This window comes from Ziziphus jujuba, chromosome 6, assembly GCF_031755915.1.
Source record: "Ziziphus jujuba cultivar Dongzao chromosome 6, ASM3175591v1".
Lineage (NCBI taxonomy): Eukaryota > Viridiplantae > Streptophyta > Magnoliopsida > Rosales > Rhamnaceae > Ziziphus > Ziziphus jujuba.
The window spans coordinates 23,506,986-23,531,100 of record NC_083384.1 but is presented as its reverse complement, the minus strand read 5'-3'; the positions used below and the strand labels follow the sequence as shown (position 1 = coordinate 23,531,100).

General features: G+C 32.3%; 2 protein-coding genes across 2 annotated transcripts; one reads left to right on the top strand and one right to left on the bottom strand.

Annotated features, from left to right (window-relative positions):
* The first annotated feature begins 14,128 nt into the window (after window positions 1–14,128).
* Window positions 14,129–18,301, top strand: LOC107435433 (elongation factor G-2, chloroplastic). The gene is made up of 4 exons (XM_048464521.2): window positions 14,129–14,591; window positions 15,655–17,069; window positions 17,282–17,794; window positions 18,058–18,301. The coding sequence occupies exons 1-4, from the start codon at window positions 14,333–14,335 to the stop codon at window positions 18,220–18,222; spliced, it is 2,352 nt and encodes a 783-aa protein (XP_048320478.2). The 5' UTR covers window positions 14,129–14,332; the 3' UTR covers window positions 18,223–18,301.
* Window positions 18,302–19,100: 799 nt separating this feature from the next.
* On the bottom strand, window positions 19,101–23,103 carry LOC107435438 (hsp70-Hsp90 organizing protein 3-like). The gene is made up of 7 exons (XM_016047047.4): window positions 22,004–23,103; window positions 20,472–20,760; window positions 20,147–20,232; window positions 19,826–20,049; window positions 19,651–19,717; window positions 19,504–19,563; window positions 19,101–19,367 (listed from the first exon to the last, which is right to left on the bottom strand). The coding sequence occupies exons 1-7, from the start codon at window positions 22,898–22,900 to the stop codon at window positions 19,254–19,256; spliced, it is 1,737 nt and encodes a 578-aa protein (XP_015902533.2). The 5' UTR covers window positions 22,901–23,103; the 3' UTR covers window positions 19,101–19,253.
* Window positions 23,104–24,115: the final 1,012 nt, after the last annotated feature.

The window sequence follows — 24,115 nt, the reverse complement described above, 5'->3', positions numbered from 1 at the left end:
CAGCCAGATTGTCTTTAAATCTCGTGGTTTGAGCCCTAGTGATCGGCCTAGACTTCATTTGTATTGGATCAGTACCCTAACAAGTAGTCGGTTGTGCGGGCACGGGTAGACATGGCAATTTGGGTCATGACTCAAAAATGACACGGAATAAATGGATTTGGATTTATTATAAATGTGTTCAGGTCATAATCGGATCAACCCGTTTAACACGATTATTATCTTGTCATTTTCAGGTTGACCCATTTAATTCGAAATTGACCCATTATGACCCATTTATTAAATATTTTAGTGTCAACCCAACTCGATTTTACACCTATTACAACCCATTTAAATTTAATTTTAAATTATAATTTTATCACTAATATAATATTTAATAACTAAAAAAATATTATAAATTAAAAATTTTATAAAAACAATTTTCTACTACTAATTTTTTAAAAACAAAAAATAAATCTTTAATAAAACAAAAACAAAAACATAAAAAAAAAAAAATTCAGATCTAAAACTCAAGCCCTACTTTTCATCTTATTCTCCAGCACTTCACAACGCAGCCGCCAGCCAACCCCATCGCCATCGTCCATCAAAGCTTCCTTCCTCTACCCCCTGCTTCTTTTCTCTACCTCAATCTTAGTCTCTTTCTCTCTCTCTCTCTCTCTCTCTCTCTCTCTCTCTCTCTCTCTCTCTTTTCTCACTTTGGTCTTTTCTTATTTCTTCTCATTGATTTGGTGCCCCAAAATTTGAATCTTGAAAGAACAAAAGAGAAGAAGCTACTTTCAACAAACACGGTGAGTCCTCTAGTGAATCATTTTTCATTTTTATTAGATTTTTGAGTAGACAAAGGATGTTTATATGAAGCCCTCTATTTATTCGAAGAAATGGAGTTGAAATTTTAGGAGTGTATATTTTAATTTTAATTGGCTTAGTATAATGCTATCCCCTGACTTAGTAAATTTTGAAGAACATCCCAAATTATTTACCAGAACCTGAGAAAGCTACTCAAATCTCTACTCTATTTGGTTGAATTATGAAGTAGGAGAATTGAAATTTGCAATAATATTGACATTTTTACGGCTTAAATTACTAATTTCCATTTCAACTATTTCACTTGCTTGGTTGTAATGATTTTTAATTAATTTATTTTATTTTATTTTTATCTTTGGGTTCGGCATTGCAGGGTGTTTGAGAGTTCTGTACATATTCTTAATGAATGGTGAGTTGCTTTTATATTGAGTTGAAGCAAATGCTAAACTTTCAAATTTGCATATCTCTGAGAACATTAGACAAATATCAAATATGAATGTTTGAATTTCATTTTCTGGATACACATAGTTGATGTTTTCGGCCCAACTAGTAAATTTTCTATGGGATTATAAAGCCAATAGTATATTGATACTTATTTTACAACAATAGGAGGCGGTTTTCGAGAATCTAAAAGAGCACGCCATTTAAGCGAATTATTGGCAAGTATTCCTCTCTATATGTTATATCATAGATGTTTGCAAAATTCTCATTCCTTTCCTAGGTATTAATTGGAGTCTATTATTTTGTCAAAAAGTTTATTGAGTATGTATTTTTTTATTTGATTATTTTTTTGGTGAGTGATGGGACTTTTTTATGAACCATGCTTCATGTAGATTGTACAGGGTCATTCACCTTTCAAGTAGTTGGTAGACAAATATGCCTAAAAAACTAATCAGAACTTCAAAAACCAATCGGAACTTGTTTATGGAGTTGTTGGAAGTTTGTGACTTTCTTGAAATTTTTTTTCCTTTGACTTTTTTCTTTGTTTTATGAATATTTGGATTGTATTATTCAAAATTTATGAATATCTTGATTGTATTACTTTGGTTGAGGCTGATTGCATAGATATTTGGCCATCTTATACCTCTTATAGCTTGGGAAATAAAAAAATTATATATGTGCATATGTGTGTATATATTCTGCTTTGTGATTTGGAAATAAAAAATTATATACATGTTTATTATAAGGTTGTTACAATATTTTATTTTAATATATAATTTATTTTATTTTATTTTTTTTAAAACATGTAGATAAACATCGATGGACTTCAAGTAAATCTTGAATCAAGTAGCTTTGAAATGCCTATTAATTTAGAAGATGATGCAAGTCTTATGAACGGAGTCACAAGTGAGCATAAAGTGAAACGCAAGAAAAAACTCACTTCAAAGGTTTGGTCTTACTTTGATATGCTTCCATTGGATGTTGATGGTAAGCAAAAATGTAAATGTAAAGATTGTGATAGTAAATATGGAATGGGAAATTTGATGCGTCATTTAAAAAATTGTGTGAGAAGAAGCACTCGTGATATAGGCCAATTATTGATATCTCAAGATAGAGGGACTATCTCATTGAATGCATCTAAATTTGACTTTGAGCATTTTCGAGAATGGGTAACTTTGGCCATAATCATGCGTGATTTCCTTTCCAATTTGTTGAGTATGAGGGAATTAGAACCATATTTCAATATTTGCATCCTGATATACAACTTGTTTCTAGAAATACTGCTAAGTCGGATGTTCTTAAAATGCATTTAAAGGAAAAATGTAGGATAAAATGCATATTGGATGCAACTCCTAGTAAAATTTGTTTGATTTCTGATTTATGGACTTCTACAACTACTGATGGATATATATGTCTTACTTGCCATTTCATTGACAAAGAGTGGGTCTTGCAAAAAAGAGTGTTAAATTTCTGTTATATGCCACCTCCGCATACCAGTATAGCATTGGCATAAAAACTATACTCTTTGTTATGTGAATGGGGAATTGAGACAAAATTATTTTCTTTAACTTTGGATAATGCTTCTGCCAATGATCTCTCTGTTGATTTGTTAGTTACTAAATTGCAATTAAAGGGGGCTGTAGTTTGTGATGGTGATTTTTTCACCTTAGATGTTGTGCTCATATCATTAATTTGGTAGTACAAGATGGGTTGAAAGATATTGATAATGTTGTTCATAAGATTCGGGAAAGTATTAAATATGTAAGAGGGTCACAAGTAAGAAAACAAAAGTTTTTGGAATGAAAATTGTTGTCAATGGACTCTAAGAGAGGTTTGAGGCAAGATGTGTCTACTAGATGGAACTCTAGGTATTTAATGCTTGAAAGTGCATTATACTATCGATGTGCCTTTTGTCATTTGGAACTAAGCGATTCAAACTATAAGAGTTGTCCTTCTAGTTATGAGTGGGAGAAGATTGAAAAGATAAGTAGATTCTTGGGTTTGTTTTATGATATCACTTGCATATTTTTTAGCACTAAATATCCTACTTCAAATTTGTACTTTGCCTTGGTTTTCTTTTGTTATGTTACATTGAAGGAAAATATTGAAAGTGAGGATGATTACTTGAGAACCATGGCTAATCAAATGCTTAAAAAATTTGAGAAGTATTGGTCAGAATTTTGTTTGATATTAGCCATTGTAGTGGTTGTGGATCCTCAATATAAGCTTCAATTTGTAGTTTGGTGTTATAGAAAAATTTATGGAGCAAGTGGTTATAGTGAATTTATACGTGTGAAGAGAAAATTATTTTCAATATTTAAGGAGTATGTTCAAAAAAGACCTTTGATATCTTCTACACATTCTTTGGATAAAGAACAGAGTACCACATCTTGTGGTGTTGGAGAAGATGTCATTTCTTTTAGAAAGACAGCTAGTTCCATTTTGAAGGTAAATGACTCTTAAATTTTTTATTTATTTTAATTGTTTGTACTTGTGTTAATTAGTGATTATCTATAATTTTTTGAAAAATAATCTTATTAAAATTTTTATTTTCTAACAATGTAGGAATTTAATATTTGTGAAATTGAAGAGTTAGGTGCCAATACAAAAAAATCACAATTGGAGCTTTATTTAAAAGGAGTCAAGGATGGCTAGTGAAATTGAATTGAATGTGCTTGATTATTGGAAAGCAAATCAGTTTCGTTATCCCGAAGTTGCTTCAATGGCTGGTGATCTATTGAGTATCCTATATCCGCCGTTGCTTTTGAATATGCTTTTAGCATTGGTGGACGAGTATTATATCAATTTCGTAGTTCATTAAAGCTTAGCACTATTGAAGCAATAGTTTGTACAAGAGATTGATTATTTGGGGAAAAAGGTAATTATTTTTATTAATGTTTTGTTTATTTCATTTGCATATATTAATAATTTTTTTGTTTCACTAATTTATGGAAAAATTTCAAGCACAACTTGATGATCTTACTAAAGATGTTTTAAGCTGCGATTTCAATAAAGAAGAATCTTCAAGTCAATGCTGTAATTATGCTAATACTCAAGCATAAGGTAATATCAATTTTAAAATTTATTTAATTTATTTAATTATATTGTAACATTTTATTTCCTATTTTATATTTAATTGATTTTTTTATTTACTTTGATATTATGACAATGGGCCGGATTGTTGAGCACCAAAAATTGACATATTTGGTTTGGAATTTGGATATCGACAAATAAATTTGGAGTATAATGATAGTTATGTCCTTTTTCCTTTAGTTTTAAATGTATTATGGTAACAATTTGATACTATTTATATGGTTGTGATACCATTTATTTTATTTTGTATTGGTGTATTACTATTATTAGGACATTAAAATTTTATGTTGGTGTATTGAATTATAATTTTTGGCATTTTAAACAAGTTATTTCAATAAATAGGTTAGTTTTTAGGTTAACAGGTCAATTTCAGGTTAACGGATTAATAGGTCAACACAACCCGTTAAAGTAATCGTGTTAAACGAATCATGTCGTGTTGATTTGTTTATAAACAAATCGGATTAGTGTTTTGGATACCTGATACAATTAATAAATAGGTCGTGTTTGGGTTAGGTATTTTTGACGCGATTATTAAATGAGTTGACATGAACATGACCCATGAACACGAATTGCCAGGTTTAGGCATTTACTTCCATCTGTGATAATATTGCAACCATTGGTAAGCCAATAGGTGATATTGACAAATGCTTCAATTTTTTTCAAGGCTGAGGTCCCAAAATATCAAGATTTTGGATTTGCTATGTTGTCCAAAACACCTTATCCATCTTTTACCCAATTTGTGTTAACTTTAATAGAACATGAATAAGTTCTGTTAGACAATAAAATTAAGGACAAATCACCATTTGGCTTAAATATTATGCAATTTTTGTGGATGATTGGACTTGTTTCTCATGGCTATATCCTGTGAAAAGAAAATCATATTGTTATTATATATTTACTGTTTTCCAAAAAATTAGTTGAAAATCAATTTGAAATGAAGCTAAAAGTTTTTGAATGTGACAATGGAAGAGAATTTATTTCAACAGCCTTTAAAATCATTTGAAATTATGTGGAATACATCAACAATTTCTTGTCTTGGTACCCTTTAACAAAATTGCATTGCTAAAAATAAGCACCACCATATTTTGAAATAAGGCTTACTATGATGTTTCATGAAATCCACTAAGCTATTAGGGTGAAGCCTTTCTTACTATTATTTATTTGATGAAACAATTGCGATCAAGTGTTTTAAACATGAAAACACCTTATTTTAAATTGTTTAGGCGATCTCCAGATTACAGTGGCCTTCGAGTTTCGAGTTGCAAGTGTTACCCACATTTTAGAAAACAAGTTGATTAGAAATTTATAATGAAAACATATCCTTGTGGTTTTCTTAGCTACAGTACATCTCATAAACATTATTGGTGTCTTGATCGTACTACTCACAAGATATACATATCAAGACATAATGTCTTCAATGAATCTATTTTTCCTTTTACAACTAATAAAAATTCTTCTAACTTTGTTTTGCATGTCTCACTACTTCTAACTAAACTTCCTGATATAGGTAAATGGATCCAAGCACCCATGCAAAACAATACTGATCTTAATATCTCCACATTGCAACATGACCATCCATCAATACATCCATATGTGAGTTATTATGAGTCATCAAATGAGCCACCACATTTCTAAGAAATTGAACCACATACATCCATTGAGTCCCAACACAATATGTCACCTTCCACCATATCTTATAGTAAATAGCCAATTGAGTTATCTAATACAAGTCCTAATCCTTTTCAAACAAATAACAATCCTATCTACAAGTCGTACCCTTACTAGTTAATATTCACACTGAACCTAATATATCATCTTAGTTATTTATTGAGCTTGCCATCCTAAGTAATTCTCAAGCCGTACCTATAGTTCTAACCCATAGTCATCCCATGCTAGCCCACCGACAACAACGTTTGCATCTTAAACACCAAAATGAATTAAACCCATCCTCCTCATCTCCATAAAAAGCCCTCCTTACAGCCTCATCTCATCTAATTCGTGAACTAAAATCACTAAAGATAGCACATAAATCAAAGGAATGGATTAAAGCTATGCAATTGAACTTCAAGGAGTGCACAAGAATAACTCATGGGTGTTGGTCCCTCATCTTGTTGATGTAAATGTGATTGGATTAAAGTGGATCTATAACACCAAGCTCAAAGAAGATGGTACCTTGGATGGGTACAAAACTAGGTTAGTTCCAAAATTGTTTACTCAAATTGAATGTTTAGACTATGAAGAAACCTTCAGTCTAGTTGTTAAACCAGCCAACATAAAGGTCATCTTATCTGTAACATTGATGTCAAACTAGAAAATAAGATAACTAAATGTTAAAAATATTTTTCTTCATGGTGATTTGAAATAGATAGTGTACATGGAACAACCTCTAGGTTTTCATGATTCTTTAAAGCCTTCTCATGTTTGCTTCTTAAAGAAATCTTGATATGCTTTGAAATAGGCCCTTCGTGCTAGGTATGATAAACTCACTCACTATCTCATCCAACTTTGTTTTCTATGCAGTAGAGTCGATCCCTCTTCTTTTGTGTATAACAATCATAAATGCCTTGTTTTTTTTTGATCTGATTATAATATGGTCAGACTCGGTTATCTTGAATTGGTTCATCTCATCAATTAGGCACTCAATTTGCTTTGAAAAATCTTGGACTCATTCACTATTTTCTTGGTATTGAAGTTAAATTTTTCAATGGCAGTCTTTTCTTGTCATAGTCCAAGTATACAAAATATTATGGGACCATGCAAATATTGTAAAAGCTGCACCTATGAATACGTCAGTTTTTGTAAAATCAAGTAAAACTATTAATGCAATAGAATATTGCAGCATTATGGTTGCATTTTTGTACCTTATTTTCATGTCTCCAAACATGTAATATGTTATGAATAAGGTCCATCAACACTTTCAGAGTCCCACAAATAGATTCTCCAACCAATCATGCATATTTTACTCTATTTGCTTGGTACAATGGATTATGGCGTTCATTATGGCCTTCATATATTGTCAAAAAGCTCATGCATGTACATCGAATGCTTAGATGCTAACTAGCCATGTTGCCTATCAAAAGGAGAAGTATAGCAAAGCTAAAGGCTTCCCACTAATAAATTAATGGAATGTGAGCTTGAGCTAATAAAAATAGTCCAACTTTGAAAATATGTCTATCTTTTCACTTTAGCCTTTCATCTTGCATATCATATGAGAACAAGAATGTCTAAATTATACTCCAACAGTCTTCATATAAGATAAAAATGTTATGTATTTACCACCCCACTCTAATTGCGTACTCTTCAATTTTATGCCAAACCTTCGTTTCAACCATAGCATGAAATTGCTTGAAACACTAAAAGCCTCTAATTTCAACTTTGAGTAACATGTCCAAGTAAACCTTAAGTTGTCATCAATAAAATGTTTATAGTATTTAAAACCTTTATTAGACAAAGGAGGTGCTGGACCCAAATATTTTTATGAACAAGCTCAAATGGAGTTTTGCCTCTTGAATTAGACATAGGAAAAGAACAAGTATGGCTTTTTCCAAACTAGCAAGCTTCGCAAAAAACCAAGAGTTTTACTCATATCAGAATCTGGTTTTTACAACGATAATACTTTCCAGACTACAATAGAAGATGGATAATCTAACCTTTGATACAAAAGATTAAACTCATCACATTTATGACTACTTACATGAAAACACTTATCATTCATTGAACAAGACTACATCAACAAGCAAGAATAAAAAACAACATTGTTATGAACTAAGATTGTATTAAACTCTAAATTTTTTTAGTTATTTTTGTCTAAAGCCAGAATACCAGACTGTACACATAAGCCTTTATTCAAATCCAAACTGTAACTATTATAGTCTTGAATTGTATAGATTTGCACTTCATTCTTCATAGAATTTCATCTTGCTTTAAGTATCTTTGATAAGGTACTTGTAGCTTATTCAATCCAACTTTAAGGATTCCCTTAAGCACAACTATTCTCATCTGCTTTTCCTTAATCATATAGACCTTAGAATCTAATTCTACAACATCATTGTCCAAAGTTAGTTGTGATATACTCAATAGATTCTTGGCAATTTTAGGCATAACTAAAACACCTTTTAGTAATAAAACATCAAGAGGACTTGTCATAGAACAAATTAGTGTATTATCTACATGATTGATGTAAAGTCCTTGACCATTCCCAACAAGCAATTTATTACCTCCATTATATTCCAACTACTACAACTGATTAAAGATTACATTATTTGTAGCTCCACTATCCATGTACCTATTTGGATCACCAACAAGGATAAGAGTTATAGAAAAATAGCAAATGCTTGACCAAACAACCACTATCAGCTACTTTGTGAACATTCAATTAAGAATTAACAATAGATCTTGTATTACTTCCAATTTGATTATAAGGAAAGTGTTCAGTTTGAAAATTATAGCCAATAGTGCTTGCTGGATTTCAATTCACAAGATTATGTCCAAAACCATTCATTGACATTCACATATCAAAACTAAAATTACTGCCAACATATACAAATCCAAAAATTCTTGGCATTACTTGAGATGGTTGATAAAAGATATAAAGGTTGAAAAATGGAGGCTTTTTTAAGCTGGGTAAACTATGCATGTAAACCCTAGTTGAACATAAGCATTCTGCAAATCGGAATTATAACTTGGATTTTGATTATGAAAAAATGAGTGACCAAAATTCGAATATCTATATTAGTAGACATTAGCAACATGCCTCAGTCTCCAATAAATTTGGCATTGAGTTGAAATTTTTTGCCTGCTTTTCCTCGTCCTCTTCCTCGACCATAGAGATTTTTACCAAGATTATTCATTGATATGTTCTCATTGTTAACATCTCCTCTCCTCATTAAGCCAGTAAAAGAGAGATTATTATTACTACAGGAAGAAAAAGGTATTGGAGTAGGAGAAATAGGCATTTGCATTTGATGAGTTATAGAACCATTAATTTGCTGATTTTGTAAAGAAAAAGCTAGTTTTGTAGAGTTAAACACTTCAAAGACATTATTTTGCACAATTATATAATGCACAAAGTAGTTTTTTTACCTATTGTAAAGTTGGCAATGGAGGTCGGTTTGTGTAGTTAATGTGCACAATCTCATACTCTAGCCCTAACCTAGTCTAGATGCACATCACCAACTGCTTTTCAAAAATGAAGAATCCACCAGCATTCATCTGTTATGCTATCTTTTTCCATCTTTTTACAATAATCAATAATCTTCATGGCTCCTTTCTTTGTTGTTTTCCTTTTTTTTTTCTTTTTTTTGGGGGGGGGGGGGGGGGGGGGGGGTCACCATCACACATAAGTCCAACCTTAATTTGTAAAGAAATGTAATTAGATATTCTAATTATGCAAAAAAATAATGATTTTTTTTCTTGGTAGTATAGATGAAACAATATTAGTGATGAAGGAGGGATACAACTATTTTTTAGAAAACTTCTTTTTACAATTGCAGAAGGACTTTATACAGTCTTATTCTTTATATACTACTATTTAAATATATAAAAAATATAAAATTATGTAATACAATATTTTTAATATCTAAAGTACCCCCAATTCACACAGTCTTCAAAATCACCTATTTTTTTACAAATAATTCATAAATCAAACACTTAAATGTCACTCCACTATTTTGGAAGCTAAACATCCTTCCACAACCGATCAAAAGGCTTTGGTAAAGGACTGATAGTTACCATTCCAGATGAAATCTAAATCACATTCCAAGATTCCGATTAGAAGGCTTTTAAGCAATACATTATAATCCACCATTTCTATTATCTATGTCTTTTTCATGCTGCATATTTTTTGCATTCAATTAGATGTAAACAATTAATGATAAAACAAAATTAGAAAAAAAAATTAGTATATTTCATAATCTGCAGTAGTTAATGTCTATAAATTTATACAGTGTTCGATAGATAAGAGTTAAAAATTATAAGAATGTCCAAATGGATCCTTCTGAATAATTGAAAATTTTTTAATTTTAAACTTCCAAATAAAAAATAAATTTCAACACACCAAGACCAAATATAAAAATGTTGTTCTAACTTGACTAACCATGATACTATTGTTCTATGCCAGTGGTTGGTAAGCGACAGCCAACCAAAAAAAAAAAAAAAAAAAAAACTAAATGCATTATACTGTTTATATTTTTAAGTTTCCATTATTTTTATATAATTGTTGTATTTACAACCCTAATTTACAGTGGAGTATGAGTTAGACAAAATATATATATATATATATATTACATATTATTTGAAAGAAAAAAAAAAGCTGGATAAAATAATTATTCAAATATATTTAATTATTAAATATTTTTAATAATAATTTTAAATAAAGATAAAAATATAGAATCCATTCGGTAGTACAATCAAAAATTCCTTTTTTAAGAAACGTATCTCTTTTTCATTTTCTAACTTATTTTTTAAATAAAAAAATCCACTAAAAAAACTTATTTAAAAAATATAAACACTCATCTCCTAAAATCTAATTGTTGTACAGGCAATTATCCTTTTTAAAGGCCTCCAGCTGACCACGATTAGGGATGTCAACGGGGCGGGGCGGGGCCGGTTTTTAAAATCCCGTCCCCGTCCCTGCGGGGAGTTTTACATCCCATCCCCGCGATTTTCCCCGTTTCTTTAGGTGCGGGGCGGGATCGGGGATTTTGCGGGGCGGGGACGGGGCGGGACGGTTTTCCCCATTTTGTTTTTTAATTGATATTTTTTTAAAAAAATTTATATAAAAAAATTATTTTATGATTAAAATATAAAGAAAATGACTACAATGCAATAAAAATACATCAAGTAACAAATTTACAATTATAATAAAATACATATTTAGAAAAATAAATAAAAAAAAAGAAGAAAATGATTTTACATAAATAAAATTTTATTAAAAAAATAATAAATAAATATATATATATATATCGGGGCGGGTTCGGAGCGGGGTTATTATTCCCCGTCCCCGGCCCGTCCCCGACTCGGGTTTTAGGTATTTGCCCCGAGCCCGCCCCGCATCCCCGAATGTTCGGGGAAAAACCACCCCATTAGAGGCGGTGCACCGCGGTTTCGGAGATGGACGGGGCAAATTGACATCCCTAACCACGATAGCATATAAGCCCATTTGTTAGAACGTAGGCATGTTTGGGCGATTGTGCGCCCCAAACTTTAAAGTTTGGATGGGCCCTAAATTGGATGTCTAATGTTTTAGCTATGTGGCGGCTCCAAAGCCTATAAATTATTCAATCTTTCCATTAAAAATTGTAACAATAATTTGACACTTTTAAATTACAGAACTTCAGAAAATTACATAACTGCCATTTTGAGATATATCAAACCTACAGTATCAATTCCAGAAAAAGAAAAAATAAATAAAAATTTAAAAAGAAAGGCATGATATTTGGACAGATATACAGTGGTAGCTACTTCTATATGCACCTTTTTGAATACGTACTTCAACATTGTACTGATACTATGATTTTTTTTTTTACATTAAAATCATTTGTAGATGCACATATTATTTTGATTATATATAAGTGTGTTATGTTTTCCAATAGATAAATATTTTGGAAATATAAAACACAAAATTTCCTAGTTACAACCTAGCCTTCAAACAAATTTTTTAATAGAGTGACTCAATTCTAATCTTGTTTTCAATGTTGTTCCTCTATTTTCATTTTTTTTTTTTTCCCAACATGAGATCCTTAATTTTATATTTATATCAATCAGGGTACTATTTTTTTTTTTTCCCCCAAATAAGAATAAAGATTAGTATAGTAAAGCTTGGTGTATCCTCTATTTTGGTTAAATTTTAACTTTAAGCATCAAATAGTTTACTAACTCATTCATTAGCACGTATATAATTGGAGCATTGCATAATTGACCCTTATATTGTAAGACATTTATTTTATTGGCGGAATTGTATAATTTTGTTATCTTAGTTTTTCAAAAAATAAATAAATAAATAAGTTAATAATATTAAAAAAAAATAAGTTAATAATAAGTTAATGAGACAGTTATTTTGACAAAACTCCTATTTTTTATGCGTATTAAAACAAAAAATAAAATTGGAGGTTCTCAATTGAAAAAAAAGTTGAATAAATATAGAGTTTAAATTGAAATCAAAATTCAAATTGAGAAATTTAATTGCAAAAATTGAAAATTGGAAACCTATATTGAAATTGAGGGCAAACTGTAATATTGGCAGGCAAAAACCAAATCAGTACGACGAAATTAATTAGGTTCAAAACTGAACCGGCGTACACATGTGTACTTTTTTAATATTTTTAATATAATTCATTGTCCATATAGATATTGTTTATATTTTTAAATGATTTAGTTTAAGATAATAGATAATATTTAGTTCAAATTATTAAAATTAATAATATTATATTTACCAAAAAAAAAAAAAGGTTTTTCAACCCATAGCGAATGTCCAAATCAACCTGTACAGTTCGATTAGAAAATCATCCAAAAATGGTATGAACTTAATTGATACTCACCTCTAAATTAGAGATTTCAAAAATATAGTCAAATCATAAGGAAAATTTTTATTAGTTCTCTTTAGAATTCTAAAAAAAATCATATTATTTTTTACATACTATCATTTAAATATATAAAAATAATATAAAATAATATTTTTAATATCTAAAATATTTATAATTTATAGAATTTGAACTAAACCAAATTTTTGTTTTTTCAAATTAGCTATAAATCAAATACTACTGCATGAAAATTCTTCACAATGTTTTTGGATAAAATTAATAATCATAAAAATTTCACAAAATTTCTTTCAAATTAAAACAATTTTAGACAGTAAAAAGATATATTCGTTAAAATATTCAGTTTAAAAATTATAAACGTTGTAAAAATATTCAGTTATATACGTATGAACACATTTGAAATACTTAATTTCATACTTCTAAACATATTTGATGTGTTCGTTTCTAAAAATATTTAGTCGTATACTTATAAATGAATTTAAAATGTTCAATTATATACTTCTAAATACATATAAAATATTCATATCTAAAAATATTACATTGCATACTTCTAAATATAATTAAAATGTTCAATCACATATTTCTAAGCATATTGTGAAATATTTAATACTATATTTTTAAATATAAATATATTTAATTAATAAATATCTTTAATAGTAATTTTGAATGGAGATAAAAATATAAATTTATAGCGGAACTTAGTACAACTAGAACCTCTCTAGACCTTTTTACTTTTGTACTAATTACAGTTAGATCCCATATTTTGTAAAATCATTTTTTAAACCTAATTTATTCATTTTTAGTGGTTAATTTATAGAGTTAAAAATCATAATTATATTTTCACAATCTTATTTAATTATAAAATATTAATTTTAACTGTAAAAACTAATTTAAAAAACTAACAAATAAATTCAATTTGATAGATATAAAAAAAACTAAAAGAATGTTAATAATTATTTTTAAAAAATATAAAGTCTAAATGCAATTATGGTAAAACTGAAAAATCTAAATGAAAATTTTCCTAAATGATATGCTCCCGTAGCTTTCAAAGCAATAATTTCAACCCTTATTTAATAGTTTATTATTTTAGATTATTATTTGATTATTTCCATGTAAATAACTAAAAGAAAAGATAAAATTATAAAAAGGATATATATGTAATTTCGCATTTAAATTTCATAATATTTGGGGTGGCCATTTTCTTTTATTTTTTAATTTTCTTTTTAAATGGCAATATTTTTTGTTGATAGGAAAGCAAAATAAATCTTCAGGTCCAGAATCACCGAAACAGAAAAGCGAAGCCAACAAAGCACACCAACTCAAAAGCACCATCATCTCTTATAGTTTCTCGTTATCCCCAAACAAACACCACCCCCACTCTCACACTCCGACCACAACCCAGAGAGAGTCTTTCTCTTTTCTCACCAAAACACACATAAAAAAAAAAAAAAGCACCAAAAATGGCGGCGGAGTCAGTGAGGTTGACGGCGGGGTCAGCTTCTTCTTCAATATGCAATTTCAGCTTCACAGGCTCTCAAAGAAGGCCCACTATCCCTCTCTCCCCAGCTTGCTTCAGGGGTCTCCGTCCTCGACCCTCATGTTCTTCCACTTCCTCTTCGCATTCTCAATTCTTTGGGTCTGTGCGTCTCAGCTCAAAGCTCTGTTCTTTACGCCAAAGAAGCCGAAGAAACTTTTCTGTCTTTGCCATGGCTGCAGACGGTCTCTTTTTCCTTCTTTTTCTTTTCCTGTATTCTGTCTAATTGTGGAATTTCATGAGTTTGATGGGCGACAATTTGTCATTGAAATACTTACATGGTCGAACTATTTGAAATCAAATTAGATTATATAAATAATGGTTCCTTTTATTGCAACAAATGCTTAAAATTGAAGTCGAAATATTGGGTTCTATTTGTTTAATGCATTTCAAACTGAATTTTAAATGGATTTTGATTATGCTAATTTTACTTTATTTCTGTTGTTTTGTAGCTTAGCACTTTAGATTTCTTTCGAAAGAGGTAAAATGGTTGTTTTTGTGGATATAAAAAATTCAATTTTACGTAACTGAAAGAATGATAATTAACATTATTAGCTCCTTTCAAATAATGACCTGTAAATGAACGGTGTTGTAAAACTTGTACGATCTGTTATAAAACTATATATATGCGGTGGCTTTGGGGATGTTACTTACTTGTTGTTCGAATGTACTGTCGGTTTTCTTAAAGTGTAGTAGTTTTATTATTCAGCTTTGTAAATGAAACCATTGCAATGTTCTTTTAGCAAAGAACATTTGCATGTAGTTTTTCCCGTAACAACTAACAATTTTGATATTTCAGTATCATAGTTATTTTAAGCCATTAGTATGTTTTCTTTTTTAAGAAAAACAAGGCTGCCTATTTTATTTTATGTAGTGGCATACAGATATATGGCTTCCCTGCTTTATGTTTATTTGCCTTTCAAGGTAATTCTAATAATGGATATTAGAGTCAAAAATCATATGTATAGTCCCTGAACTATTGTTCTGTTTGAAAATGTATTAGCAAATTATAGCCAAAGCTTGGGGCAGGTAGTAACTTTTGAAGGCCAACGTAGGCTAATTCAAATGCCATTTAAGTTCTATGTTGGAACTGAAGCTTAGTTGTGCAGAGCTGGGACAAGAAGATTAGATTTAGCATGCTTCCTTCTTCACCACTCAATATAGGAATGTGTTTTATTCTTCTTTTGCTACTCGTAGAAATTTCTCTATGTCGACTAATATACCAAAGATTGGACTTTTTTCTTTCAGAGTCAAAGCGTGTAATACCATTGAAAGATTATCGCAATATTGGAATTATGGCTCACATAGATGCGGGAAAAACCACTACAACTGAACGGATTCTGTATTATACTGGCAGAAACTATAAAATAGGGGAGGTACATGAGGGAACAGCAACCATGGACTGGATGGAGCAGGAACAAGAAAGAGGAATTACCATAACTTCTGCTGCAACAACCACATTTTGGAACAAACATCGGATCAACATAATTGATACCCCTGGCCATGTTGACTTCACCCTTGAAGTGGAGCGTGCTCTCAGGGTATTGGATGGTGCTATATGCTTGTTTGACAGTGTTGCAGGAGTGGAACCTCAATCTGAAACGGTGTGGAGGCAGGCCGATAAGTATGGAGTTCCCAGGATTTGCTTTGTCAATAAGATGGATCGTCTTGGCGCAAATTTTTTCCGTACAAGAGACATGATTGTGACAAATTTGGGTGCGAAACCACTGGTGATCCAAATTCCAATTGGAGCAGAAGATAATTTTCAAGGAGTTGTTGACCTCGTGAAGATGAAAGCTATAATTTGGTCTGGAGAAGAATTGGGTGCAAAGTTTGACTATGCTGACATTCCAGGAGATCTTGAGGAGCTGGCACAAGAATACAGATCACAGATGATAGAAATCATAGTTGAGTTGGATGATGAAGCCATGGAGAGCTACCTAGAAGGAGTTGAGCCTGATGAAGAAACAATTAAGAAACTAATTAGGAAGGGAACCGTCTCAAGTAGTTTTGTGCCAGTATTATGTGGCTCAGCCTTTAAAAACAAGGGGGTTCAACCGTTACTTGATGCTGTTGTCGATTATTTACCTTCCCCACTTGAGTTACCTCCTATGAAGGGAACAGACCCTGAGAACCCAGAGGTGATATTAGAGAGGGCTGCAAATGATGATGAACCATTTGCTGGACTAGCTTTCAAGATCATGACTGATCCATTTGTTGGAACCCTTTCGTTTGTGAGAGTATATGCAGGGAAGCTATCGGCAGGGTCATATGCACTAAATTCAAACAAAGGAAAAAAGGAGAGAATTGGTAGACTGCTGGAAATGCATGCGAACAGCAGAGAGGACGTCAAGGTTGCTTTAGCAGGTGACATTGTTGCCCTTGCAGGTCTGAAAGATACAATAACAGGTGAAACATTATGTGACCCTGATAATCCTATTGTGCTTGAACGAATGGATTTCCCTGATCCTGTGATTAAAGTGGCAATTGAACCCAAGACTAAAGCTGATGTTGATAAGATGGCCACTGGTTTGATTAAGCTTGCTCAAGAAGATCCTTCTTTCCACTTCTCACGGGATGAAGAGACCAACCAGACAGTTATCGAAGGAATGGGAGAATTGCATCTTGAAATTATTGTTGATAGGCTTAAGAGGGAATTCAAGGTTTATATCTGTCATTCTCTCAATTACAAAAACATCTTTTTTTGCCATCCTAGCATAACATAGTTTTTTTTTTTTTTTAAATAAATTCTCTATTTATGTGGTTTGTTAGTAACATATGCATAGCTGCATTACGTTTATATAACACGTGTACACAACTGTGTTACCTTTTGATTTGTTAAAACTTGTGTTTGTTTTTTTTTTCATGCACACAGGTTGAGGCAAACGTTGGAGCACCTCAAGTAAACTATCGGGAAAGCATTTCCAGGGTGTCAGAAGTGAAGTATGTACACAAAAAACAGTCTGGTGGACAAGGTCAGTTTGCTGATATAACTGTACGATTTGAACCCATGGAGGCAGGGAGTGGATACGAGTTTAAGAGTGAAATCAAAGGAGGTGCAGTGCCAAAAGAATATATTCCAGGTGTGATGAAAGGATTGGAGGAGTGTATGAGTAATGGTGTGCTTGCAGGGTTTCCTGTTGTTGACGTACGTGCCGTACTAGTAGATGGTTCTTACCATGATGTCGACTCAAGTGTCTTGGCATTCCAGCTGGCAGCTAGAGGAGCTTTTAGGGAGGGAATAAGGAAAGCTAGCCCAAAGATGCTCGAACCCGTAATGAAAGTTGAAGTTGTCACACCTGAAGAACATCTGGGAGATGTGATTGGTGATCTCAACTCTAGAAGAGGCCAGATCAACAACTTTGCTGACAAACCTGGTGGTCTGAAGGTATGTCCAATTACCTGATTTACCTGTTTGCCTTATCTTTTTGCACTTACATTCTGAAGATTACTCAGAATGATATACGTATTCTTATTTATTTCTTCTCAAAGTCCAGCTGCATTTTTAAGACTAAATTTAGTGGATAATGTTATGCTTGGATTGAAGAGAAGAAAAGTTGGAAACTTGATATAAGCAAAGTGATGGATTGGAATGGCTTGATCCGTCATTAGGTTATCATCTTTAATGGGTAGTTTTTGGTTCAAATGCAGGTGGTTGATGCACTGGTTCCTCTAGCAGAGATGTTTCAATATGTCAGTACACTCAGGGGGATGACAAAAGGCCGTGCTTCTTACACCATGCAATTAGCCAAATTCGACGTTGTTCCTCAGCATATCCAGAACCAGCTTGCTGCCAAGGAGGAAGTTGCTGCTTAATTTTTCTTTTGCTTTTTTTTAATTTTTTTTTTTCCCTGTTCCAAGGACAGGACGCAATATAATTTTTCCCTTTTCCATAGATGAGGTTTTTATATATTTTTTTTCCTCTTTTGCACGAAAAGTTGAAATCTGAATGATCATTAATCTTTACAAGAGGACAGAATATACACGCATAAGCAAAAGATTGCATTTTGAGGCTGTTCAATAATTGGTAATTCGACCTCGTCTCTAAAACCGATTTGAAATCTAGTTTTGACATATTAACAACTTAATATTATCTTCTGGTCCAACGTTCTTCAAAAGACTATCACCAAAGAAAACGGGCTTCAAAACAGGAGAGTTTTACTTACAGAGATTAAGACGCTGCTGCAGCAGATACATGAGAGATGAGTGTTCCAGAACCAGTATTTGTACGCTGCTTCTAATATTTCTACTGTTAAAATACGTTTTTAACTCGTACCATTTAAAAGAGACCAGACATGGACATAAGAGTAGACGTATTACCATACAGGATCAGCTTAGATTTCAAACATTCATATCTAGCCGAACCGTTTTGAAGTACATGATACACAATATTAAAAAAAAAAAAAAAAACCATTAACAGTTTAATTCAAATATTCAGCTCTACCTGTACCGTTCAAACATTTAGTATAACTCCTGAACTCGAAAGCTCAATGGATGTTAGATGGATCGCAGGTCCAAATTGACTGGCCATCTCCATTTTCAACCAAGAATAAAATAATTCTATTTGCACAACCATTAACCGTCAAATGGCTTAACAGCAGCCAGAACTTTAATCTTACTTGAAGCGAGTAAATGTGTATTCAGGCACATGTGCAAGAGAGAGAGAAACATTAAAACATCCACAATGACCAATATCAACCACAATGACCAATATTAACTTGGGAAGCATTTCAAAATTTTCCAACCAAAAGTAGCCTTGAACAACTGAATAACTAGTCACTGCAATTCACACAGGGAAATTATAACAAATGAAAAAGACTTTTGTTCATGTTAATTAATCATTGAATTCATCTAATCTGGACAATTCCCGCATTGACCAACTTCTGGATCTTGTTCATCACCATAGGATTCTTTGTGTGTTCCTGAGCAGCCTTGGGATTTTCCTGGAAATCAATCAACACCTGCCCACATCCCCAAAAACCTTTCAATCACCCCATTGAACCAAACTTAAAAGATGGATTACAATTATCATCTCATACGATTACACTGGAATTATAGATACCACCTAAAACGCTAAGAAGATCTGAAATTGCATACCTGTCTCATTACAGGATCTGAGAGGATGTTCTGAATTTCTGGGTCCTGCATTCCTTTGGCCTGCAACATATAGAGCTTAATCAAGCACTGCATCCTAAATTATGTCAATAAATTTTAAAACCAATTCAAGAAATAAATTGGTCAGACCTGTCTCTCTTTCAATTCCTCCGGGCTCAGATCTCCACGGCTGGCCTTGTTAATCTGTTCTACACATCTGCAGTGAATTTCCAGCGGAAATTAAGAGAAGCCATCGAGAATTGTGCATTCAGGGCAAATAACAACTTTAACCACCAAACCATATAGCTATAATGCTGTACCATACCTTCTCACGCCATCACGTAATTCCTCATTGTTAGGATCATGTTTCAATCCCAACTGATATGTTTCTAGAGCCTTTTCATATTCCCTCATGAAAAACTGGATAGCACCTTTTCTGGTATAACCCTTTGAAAAGGTTGGATCAAGCTCAATGCACTTCTCCGCATCTTTCAAGCCCTCAGGCAGTGCCCCCAGCTTTGTATAACAAGCAGCTCTATTACTATATGCCTGAAATCAGTCAAAGATCTTCAGTACAAGCCAGATACATGTTTACCTATAGTGATCTCTCATCTATACTGAATAAGGACAACATAAGTATTCTTACCTTTGGATCTTTAGGGTTCCTTCTCAGAGATTCTGTATAATGCTTTACAGCCTCTGGATACTTTTGCTGCTTGAAAAATTCATTGCCTGCACATTAACCGTATTAGTATTAACAAACACACATTCAAGCTATATATATATATATATATATACTCCTCCCTAAAAGCTCTTATAGACTGAAACACCACTCTGACATAAACCCAGAAAGAGTGCAGCTCTAAAATACTCCAAAACCCCAGAATTTACTTTCATGTACACCAAAGAGCGCTATAATTACTTCTGCATAATAAAGGTATAAACATAACAGTCCAATTAGGCAAACATACCTTTCTCACGCTCTTCCTCAGCCAACTTTGGATCAAAATATTCCTGTTGCTCTAGCTCCTTCTTTGCTTTCTCAGCATCATTTAATTTCTTTAATGTTTCTGGATTCCGATGCTCTGTAAGAGCTTTCTGGAAGGTCTCAATAACAAGCTCATAGTCCTTTGAGGTTTTTGCCTGTTTCGCCAAGGCAGTTCCCTTCCTCGTCAAAGCTTTTGCTATCATCTTGAAGTCAGATCTAAGCTCTCTTCCTCTTTCAACAGCCTTTTCACAGTCTTTAATACTATCCTCATACTAAGACATTGTATCAATAATAGGGGTCAGAACTCAGAACCGAGTAGTATGAGAAAATAATTAAGATGAGATATCAATCGATTGCCACTCTGCATATGCTAGTGCAGTGTACAAAGAAATTCCCAAAGTAATAGACCACCGTATGCTTAGGAGTTTTAAAAGCCACTATATGAAGTAAATATATATCCAACTAAAATATCTTCTTGAAAATAAAATTTACAACAGTTGCTTTCCCCCCATCTGCATGGTGAATTGCAAGACATCAATAACAGCAAAAAAACACCAAAGGAACTTGTAGACAAAGCCTTGATGGAATGAGAAAAGAAACTACAAATAACTAGTTTCCATGTAGACTAAGATTAAAATGAATAAATTACAAACCTTGATGGAATGATAAAAGAAACATAAACAAATAGTTTCCATGTAGACTACGATTTAACAGAGTAAATTTACAATTTTTTAAAAATAAAAAATGAAAAACAAAAAACACAGATTAAATGAATGACACCAAGCAAAAATTCAAGATTTTGACTGTATGCTAGTCTAGAGAGGAATAAAATTCTAATCTTTAGTAATAACGCAATACCTACTTCAACTAATTGGCAGAACTCTATCACAATATCCACCAAAAATTTTGTATAATAAACGAGCTCAAGTCAAAACCAGCATCATAGATGCCTCAACCAATATATGAAAACTTCGAGGGAAAAAAAAAAAAATGGTTTCTTCTTAGAACAAAAATGAATGAATGCTAGAACCCAACAGACTAGATGTCTACCTACATGTTATGAATTAGCAATTTTTAACTTAGAACCACAAACATTAAGAAGTGCCATTGCAAGCAGTCGTTTACACCCAAGAAAGCAGTCCATCATTCAACATATTAGAATCTGAGCAATTAGTCACTCAAGCACAACATTTAGAAACAAAGATGCTATAAGAGCCAAGCAGTCTGGACCACAAACAAACACCATATATTAAAATAAAAAAGATTTAGTGGACAATCTTTACCCATAAAAATTGAAAAGTCCCATTAAACTGATGTTTTTATATATCCACATTATATCTATCTCGCCAGTCGTATGCATAGCACATCTTTGTTGAGTTTTACATACTAATCCTTCGCTATTAAGCACTAAACAAGTCCTACCAGCATATATAATAACTTTAAATCAAATCCAAGCAAACAAAAGCAATATTAAAAAAAATTATAATAAAATAAAACCAGAATGGCATAGATTACCTGTCCCATCTCCAAGTAAGTGGCAGCCCTGTTCATGATATAGGAAATTTCCTCGTCGTCCAACTCCATTGCTTTGGTATAATGCTGAATAGCAGCGTCAAAGTCTTTCTTCTTATAAGCAGCATTGCCTGCTTCCTTCTCCTTCAGAGCCTGAGCCTTCCTCTCCCTAACCTCCTTCTCCTCCTCACTTAGTTGCATTGTTTCAGGCTCCGGCTCAGGCTCCTTCGGCGGCTCGGCCTCCGCCGCTCGTTTCCTCTCCGGCTGTTGTGGTGGCGGGGAAGGGGAAGAATCAGGCATCTCCGTGTCATCCCCAGTCGGAGCCCGGAGCTTCACGTTCAGTAAAACCCCAAAAGCTTGCATCACTCTCTGATCCTTGAGATATAAATTGAGATTGTTGGGATTCTTCTGAATATCATTCATCATCTTCACGAAATCTGGTTGCTGCAGATAACCTCTGGTCGTCGGATCAGCGGTGAGCTTAGCCCACATCTCGGGTCCCGAGAAAGCGTCACCGAATGGACTCGGTGGCGCTGCTCGGTGCCTGGAAGCCGACGACTGTGCGTCGGCTAAGCCAGACTTAAGGGCTTCATTATTGGGGTCGAACTCGAGCCCCTTCTTATAAGCAGAGATAGCTTCTTCATAGTTGCCTAAGCCGACGTGAGCAGCTCCAAGGCGGCTATAGCCTTTGGGCCAGTCGGGTTTGAGCTCGACGGTCTTCTTAGCGTCGGCTAAGGCATCGGCGTATTTGTGGAGAGAAGCATAGGCCGCAGATCGGTTGGAGAAGAGAACGTGGTTAGTCGGAGAAAGAGCGATGGCCTCAGAGAAGTGAGTGATGGCGCCGGTGAAATCTCCGGCGGAGAACGCGGCGTTGCCTTTGGCTTTTGCTTCGTCGGCCATTAAAAACGAATCCCTAAGAAATTCAGTGAAAGAACCAGAGAGAGAGAGAGAGAAGAGAGACGATTTGAGTAGGTATTGAACTGCAAATTTTTGGGGTTGGGAAAGAATGAAGAGGAAAGGCTTATAAGAGAGGCGAGGGGGCCGAGAGAGTTCTGGTGGGTTATTGGCGTGTCGAAGGGGTTCTCGAATGTTCTATGGTATCAGTTTGGTGTTTTTTTATTTGGCGGACCATATGAGCAGTCGTATGTTTTGTAAGCCTCATGGTGGTGTACCGCAATGCAATTGTTTAGATGATTCTAATTAGCATAGTTTAAAATATTAAAATTTTAATCAAAATTTTGATGAAGATTTTTTTTTTTTAAATAAAAAAATTTATTTGTTACATATGAATGAATATAATTTTTATAATATCAATCAGAATTTTTAATTTTTTTTATAATTTTATGAAAATTTTTATCAAAATATCTATATTAAATTTTTCAATTTAAAAAGTTAATAATTTTTATAAAAATTTTTAAATTTTTTATAAATTTTTTTAAAAATTTTAAAAATATATATGATTTTTTTAGTTAAATGTTTTTATAAATATTATTGATATTTAATAAAAAAATTTACCAAATTAATATCATTAACAGTTTTTTTTACTATTTAATTATCTTCTAATAATTAAGCAAATACAAAAAATTCATATTTAATAAAAAAAATCCTAAATTATATTAGACAAGTCTGATCATATTCTTAAAAAAAATTAGCATCATAATTTATAAGTTTACCTATTTGTTATTAATTTTTTGTAAAATAATAAATTTAATATTTATATAAATATTATAAAAAAGATAAATATTAAAACATAAACAAAAATTGAAAAGTATGCAGGAATTATATTTTTTGCAAACCAATGTCAAAAATTTCAATACTGATGTATTTTATGCATACAAACTTAATTATCAAATATTCATATCAATGGTATACTAATAATTATAAGCAGAGTTATCAAGTAGATATATTTTTTAATAATTATTTTTTTATATTTCACATTTTAGAATGAGAATTAAGAATATACAAATAATTCTCAACAATCTAAAAAATTTGTAAACTATTAAAATAATATTTATAAAATATAATGTAATTGTAATAATTGTTCTATATATCTTAATTAATAAATATTTTTATTAAATATGTTTTTTTGTATCTTTTATTAATATTATTATTTTT